The following is a 6,000-nucleotide window of genomic DNA, read 5'->3' as shown; positions in this document are numbered from 1 at the left end:
CCAGGTCGTCGCCTGCAGACGTGTGGGCCCGGCCGGGAGAACTGACGGCGGAGGCCCGGGGGCGGCCCAGCCCGCAGAGGAGGCCGGCGAGCGAGCGCCGGGGCAGGGAGCGTGGGCGGGAGCGCAGGGGGGCGGGAGGCCGCGAGCGCGGGGCCGGGTCCCCAGGCCGCCCGGCGCCGTCCCCGCCCGCCCCGCCCGCCCCGCCCCGCCCCGCCCCGGCCGCTCGGGGGTTCCGGGCGCCGAGCCTGCAGGGGCGCATGGAGGCGGCCTCGCCCGCGGGACCCGGCGCGCCGGGAGCGGCGAGCGCGCTGGGCAGCCTGCTGCGCGGGCTCCGGGGCCGGCTTTTCACCTGGTGAGTGCGGGGCCGGCGGGGGAAGCCGGGCCGGGGGCCGGGGGCCGGGGGCCGGGAGCGGGGTCCCTGCGCGCACGGGGTGCGGGCGCACGCGGCCGGGGAGGCGGCGCGGCGGTGGCGCTCGGGCGGCCCCCACGTGTGGCTCACCTGGCTTTGTGAAGCCGCGCGCCCCGCCCTCGCCGCCCTCTTGGAAATCGGCCGGTGTGTGTGCTGGGGGCGACGGGGGTCTCGGCCGAGTGGGCGCGGGGAGGGCGCCCGGGGGATGCCGCGAAGGCGGGGCGACCCGCCCACCCCGGGCAGGTGGGCAACTGGCGATCGCGGCGCCGCCAGGCGGTCACCCTCGGCCGCGATCCTCCCTCCACGAGGCAGCGAGTTCCCCCGAGTGAGAAATCGGGGTTAAGTTTTGAGGTCCCGCCCTGAGGTCGCGGGGAGCCCGCGGCGTCCTGGCCCCGGGCGAGGGGGCGGCGGGGGAAGCCGCGTCTGCGGTGTCCGCGCCCGGGGGCGGCCGAGGAGCGCTCCGGGGACCCGCCGCGGGCCCGGGCCGGGGGAGCCCCGCTGCGGCCGCCGCGGACCTGCCTTGTGCGGGCGCAGGGCCTGGGGACTTGGGACCCGAGGAGCCCGAGCCACGGTGCTTGAGCTCAGGGCCTGGCCGGTTATGTGGACGCTGTCGTGTACTTTTACCACTTTATGAGATGGCACTATTCTAGACGCTTCGCTGGCGGAGAAACAAACGAGGCTGAGCATTTTGCCCAAGACCAAGAGATGATGACCCGTGAAGGGTGGTGCCCACAAAACCCAGTCACAACTGTGATTTAACCACTTCTGGCCGCTGGCACCGCGTCTAACAGGCATTTGCTTTTTTTTTTTTTTTTTCCTTCTAGTTAACGTAAAAAAGTATCCAACGAAAGATTGTGAAAACTCATTTTCTGGTTTACCAGATCAAGAATGGTGTATGCATTTTTGTTGTGTAAAAGAATAGTTTGAAATAGATGCGTGTACTTACAGGGCAGAGTTGGCCAGAAATCACCTTGTGTCCTCCAGTTGTGTATGTCCTGATAAATGGCCACAGGTTCTCAGCTGGGAGGCAGCATAAGGTAATGGCTAAGGACCCAGATTCTGGAATCCTATCCCGTGTGTGCCACTTACCAGCTGGGTGACCTTGGGCAAGTCACTTAACTTCTCTGTGCCCCATTTTCTTATTTGTAAACTGGAGATAATAGCAGTTTCTAACTGGTAGGGAAATTGTGAGGATTATGTGGCTGACTCCATAGCCTGGCTCATGGTACGGCTCTGTAGAGGCTACTTGTCATTTCCATCAGTCTCCATTCTTGGGTGTTGGGAGATGCCAGAGGCCCTGAGATGGACAGACAGTATGGCAGAGAGCAGTATAGCAAGATTTAAGAATAAGGAGTAGCGATGGTTTCTTTTTTCTCCTTATGTTCTAATATTTTCAAAATATTGGCATATTGTACAGTCAGGAGTATCTAATAGCTTCCTAAATATGAGATTTCTTCTGTCTCCGAGCACACTTTTTTGTACCTCCTTTACAGATTGTGACTTTCTTCCTTGTGTGATAGCTGTTTGTGGCCATCTTATATCACTGGCGGAGTGAGTCCTTCATAGCAGGAATTAAGAATTTTTCCTTTTTCTATGTCCCACAACCCTTAGCATGTGAATACACGAATGAATGAGGGGTGGCAAGGGTGCTTGAGGCTTCCTTTACTTTCTGCCACACACCTTGCATTCTTCCTTCATTGATCTTTATTCTATCTTGGGGTGGCACTTCGTCTTTTTTTTTTTTTTTTTTTGGTTGGCAGAACTTTTTTTTTAAATTAATTAGTTTATTTTAGAGAGAGAGAAAGGGTGAGCAGGGGAACAGGCAGAGAGAGAGAGAGCATCTCGAGCAGACTCCCAGAGCCTGGATGTGCTGGACTCCATCTCATGACCCATGAGATCAGGACCTGAGTCAAAACCAAGTTTACACACTTTGGTTAAGCCTGAGCCACCCAGGCGCCCTGGTTGGCAGAGTTCTTTGTTCATTAAGGTTTCCATTCTTAATGTCTGGCAACCATCCAGACTTGTATTCTGGTTCACAGTTTTTCCTTGTCTGACCCAGCAATCAGAAAAATTCAGTTTACTAAATATCCAGTATTCTATATACTCAATATTTTAAACCCTCATTAAAACTCACCTCCCAGTTGTAAGTTTGGCTCCATGAATCCCCAACCATATCTGGGGAGCCATGAGATGGACAGAGGCTGGTGAGTGGATGTGTTATTACAATATGGATACTGTGTATGTAGGGGGACAGACACAATTCTACACCTTTTACCAAAAAGGGGAATGAATAGCCCTTTTGGCAACTGGGTACTAACTAAATACAGGGGAAACATTTGGGGCCTTGTTTCATTATGAGAAGGAAGTATTCTAGGTAACCCCAACTCCTGATATAGTTTGCCTCATTAGTAGATAATTTTCCCTTTTTTTTTAGATTTTATTTATTTATTCATGGGACACACACACACACACACAGAGAGATAGAGAGAGAGAGAGAGAGAGTGGTAGAGATACAGGCAGAGGGAGGAGCAGGCCCCATGTAGGGAGCCTGACCTGGGATTTGATCCCAGGTCTCTAGGATCAGGCCCTGGGCCGAAGGAGGCGGTAAACCACTGAGCCACCTGGGCTGCCCAGTTTTTCCCTTTGATTAAGAATATCACATCACTTATTCAATAAAAGTTTATTGAGGACTTACTATGTGCCAGGCATTCATGATAAGAAGCACTGTGTTTTCGACTGGACTCTGCTTGTAACTTCAGCTTCTGTCATTATTGCTAGTAGCACAAATGACAACTGATAAGAGAATATGTGTTTCCTAGAGGACCTGAGGATATTTATTTAATTGTATACCATCTAGCAGTTTACATCCTAATACCTATACTGTAATTCATATATGAAAAAGTACATATTTCTTATAATGATTATCAAGTTTACATCTCTAGCAAAAACCTGCAGTTACTATTTCACATATTTATCCTTTTCCCATTGAATAGGTGGTAAGCTTTTTTTGTTATATTTATTTTGAATATTTTATTCTGATGAAAAATGAGTTCACACTCATTTTAAATATGATATGCAGACACATAAAAAGATCAGAATCATTTGCATTCCACTAACTGTATTTACCTTTATATTTTGTGTGTTTATTTCTAGTCTTATATTTCTGAATTTTGTGAGAATGAGTGATGGTATACATGAAGGGACTTTTTGATATAGTAATTTATGTTACACATAATGTTGACTTAAAATTCTAATATTTGAATTCTTAACTAGTTTTTCTACATCTTTTTATTTATTTGTTATCTGAGATGGTAAGCCTTTGAGGGCACAGACTTTATCCCACTCTTTTTTGTAGCTCGGTGCAAGATGTGTTGTTCATTCATTCTTTCAATTGCTGAACCTTGAGGATCTATGATGTTCTAGGTTCTGGACTACTCTCTGGCCTACAGGGATGAGTAGGATTTAGTTTCAGGGAGTTCACAATCAAGTTATGGTAAGAAGTTATGGCAGATGTTCTAGAGGTGAGCACAAGTACAGATGGCACAAAGGGTGAGGTGTAGGGTTAGGGAGCATGGCCGGGAAGGGGATCAGGAAATTAGAAGCATGAATAGGAGGTTTCCAGGTGAACTAGGAGAGGAAGGCCAATCCAGGCATGGATGTACGAGAACGTTTTGCTTAAGGAACTGCAAGTGGCTTGGTGTGAGTGAGGTGGGTATGGGCATGAGGAGGAAGGAGCACTGGTAGTGGGTGGACAGGTGCACACCTGTGATAGTCTGGCAAACGACCTGGCCCTTGGGCTCCTCCTTTCTGTTCAGTTTCCTCGTTTCAAAGGTTAAGGCCCAGACGTTTTTGAAGGAGTCATTTAGGGGTGTTCGTCTATTCATTCAGCAAACATCTCCTGAGTGCTCACAGTGTGCATAGCAAGGTCTCAAGCTGGCATGCACTCTGCTGAAGAGCACTGTTGTCTGGTGGCAGTGAAGCAAAGAAGTAGGTGGAAGGGCTTTTTGTGGTTTGTGTAGTGCAGGATTGGGCAACTCTAGATCCTGCCAGTCTCCAAAGTAGCTCCTTCCTTCTCCTTTTCCTTTGTGAGATTATTAAATTAACATCTGCCTCCTTTACCAACTCCAAGAGGTGAGAAATACTACATTTTTAAAAAAAGATTTTCATGATGTATTTGAGAGAGAGAGAGAGAGAGAGAGAACGTGTGCACGACAGCACACAAGCAAGGGCAGAGGCAGAGGGAGAAGCAGACGCTGAGCAGGGAGCCCATGTGGGACTCGATCCCAGGACTCTGGTATCACGCCCTGTGCTGAAGGCAGATGCTTCACTGACTGAGCCCCAGGTGCCCCAATACTACTTACTTTTTAGTCACTACTATAGACTCTGCTGAGCACAGTGCCTACCTTACAATAGATACACAATGAACATCAGATGGTTGAATGAATCCCTAATCCCCAATAGGAATTTTATAATAGATCACATTTCTTTTTTTTTTTTTTTAAGATTATTTATTTTAGAGAGAGAGAGAGAGACAGAGAACCAGAGAACACAGGCGTGAGTAGGGGAAGGGACAAAGGGAGAGGGAGGGAGAGAATCCTAAGTAGGCTCCCTGCCTAGCGCTAAGCCTGATGTGGGGCTCAATGTCCCGACCCTGAGATCACAATCTGAGCTGCAATCTGAGCTGAAATCAAGAGCCAGATGCTCAACCAGCTGAGCCACCCAGGTGCCCCCATGTCTCTCTGAAATAAAAACAAAAACAAAAGACAAAAAAACAAAAAAAACTGCTCTTTTTCGTGGCGCCTCCGAGGCGGTAGGCCGCTTCAGGATGAGGCTGAACATCTCTTTCCCAGCTACTGGCTGCCAGAAACTCATTGAAGTGGATGATGAGCGCAAACTGCCTACCTTTTATGAGAAGCCTATGGCCACAGAAGTTGCTGCCGATGCTCTGGGTTACGTGGTGCGCATCAGCGGTGGCAATGACAAGGCTTCCCCATGAAGCAGGGTGTCTTGACCCACGGCCGCGGCCGCCTGCTGCTGAGTAAGGGGCATTCCTGCTACCGACCCAGGAGGACTGGAGAGAGGAGGCGCAGATCTGTTCGGGGTTGCACTGTGGATGCCAATCTCAGTGTTCTCAATTTGGTTATTGTGAAAAAAGGGGAGAAGGATATTCCTGGACTCACGGATACTACTGTGCCTCGTCGCCTGGGGCCCAAAAGAGCCAGCAGAATCCAAAAGCTTTTTAATCTGTCAAAAGAAGACGATGTCCGCCAGTATGTTGTTAGAAAGCCCCTAAACAAAGAAGGTAAGAAACCTAGAACCAAAGCACCCAAGATTCAGAGTCTTGTTACTCCACGTGTCCTCCAACACAAACGTCGGCGTATTGCTTTGAAGAAACAGCGTACTAAGAAAAATAAGGAAGAGGCTACAGAATATGCTAAACTTTTGGCCAAGAGAATGAAGGAGGCCAAAGAAAAACGCCAGGAACAGATTGCCAAGAGACGGAGGCTGTCCTCTCTGAGAGCTTCTACCTCTAAGTCTGAGTCCAGTCAAAAATGAAATTTTCCTTTTTTTTTTAAATTTTTATTTATTTA

At 49.6% G+C, this 6,000-nt stretch overlaps 1 protein-coding gene and 1 pseudogene across 2 annotated transcripts in view; both read left to right on the top strand.

Annotated features, from left to right (window-relative positions):
- Positions 1-210: 210 nt before the first annotated feature.
- Positions 211-6,000, top strand: part of SLC35F2 (solute carrier family 35 member F2) — a 50,518-nt gene continuing 44,728 nt past the window's right edge. Inside the window, exon 1 of one of the 2 annotated variants that reach the window (XM_072821824.1) lies at positions 211-352. In XM_072821824.1, coding sequence (XP_072677925.1) covers positions 258-352 — 95 coding nt within the window. In that variant the 5' untranslated portion in view covers positions 211-257. The remainder of the gene's footprint in view (positions 353-6,000) is intronic. The other variant, XM_072821825.1, reaches the window with a different exon arrangement.
- LOC140625089 (small ribosomal subunit protein eS6-like) lies at positions 5,174-5,967 on the top strand (annotated as a pseudogene).

This window comes from Canis lupus, chromosome 3 (genome assembly GCF_048164855.1).
Source record: "Canis lupus baileyi chromosome 3, mCanLup2.hap1, whole genome shotgun sequence".
In the NCBI taxonomy this organism is placed as follows: domain Eukaryota; kingdom Metazoa; phylum Chordata; class Mammalia; order Carnivora; family Canidae; genus Canis; species Canis lupus.
This window is presented reverse-complemented; position numbering and strand designations above follow the sequence as displayed.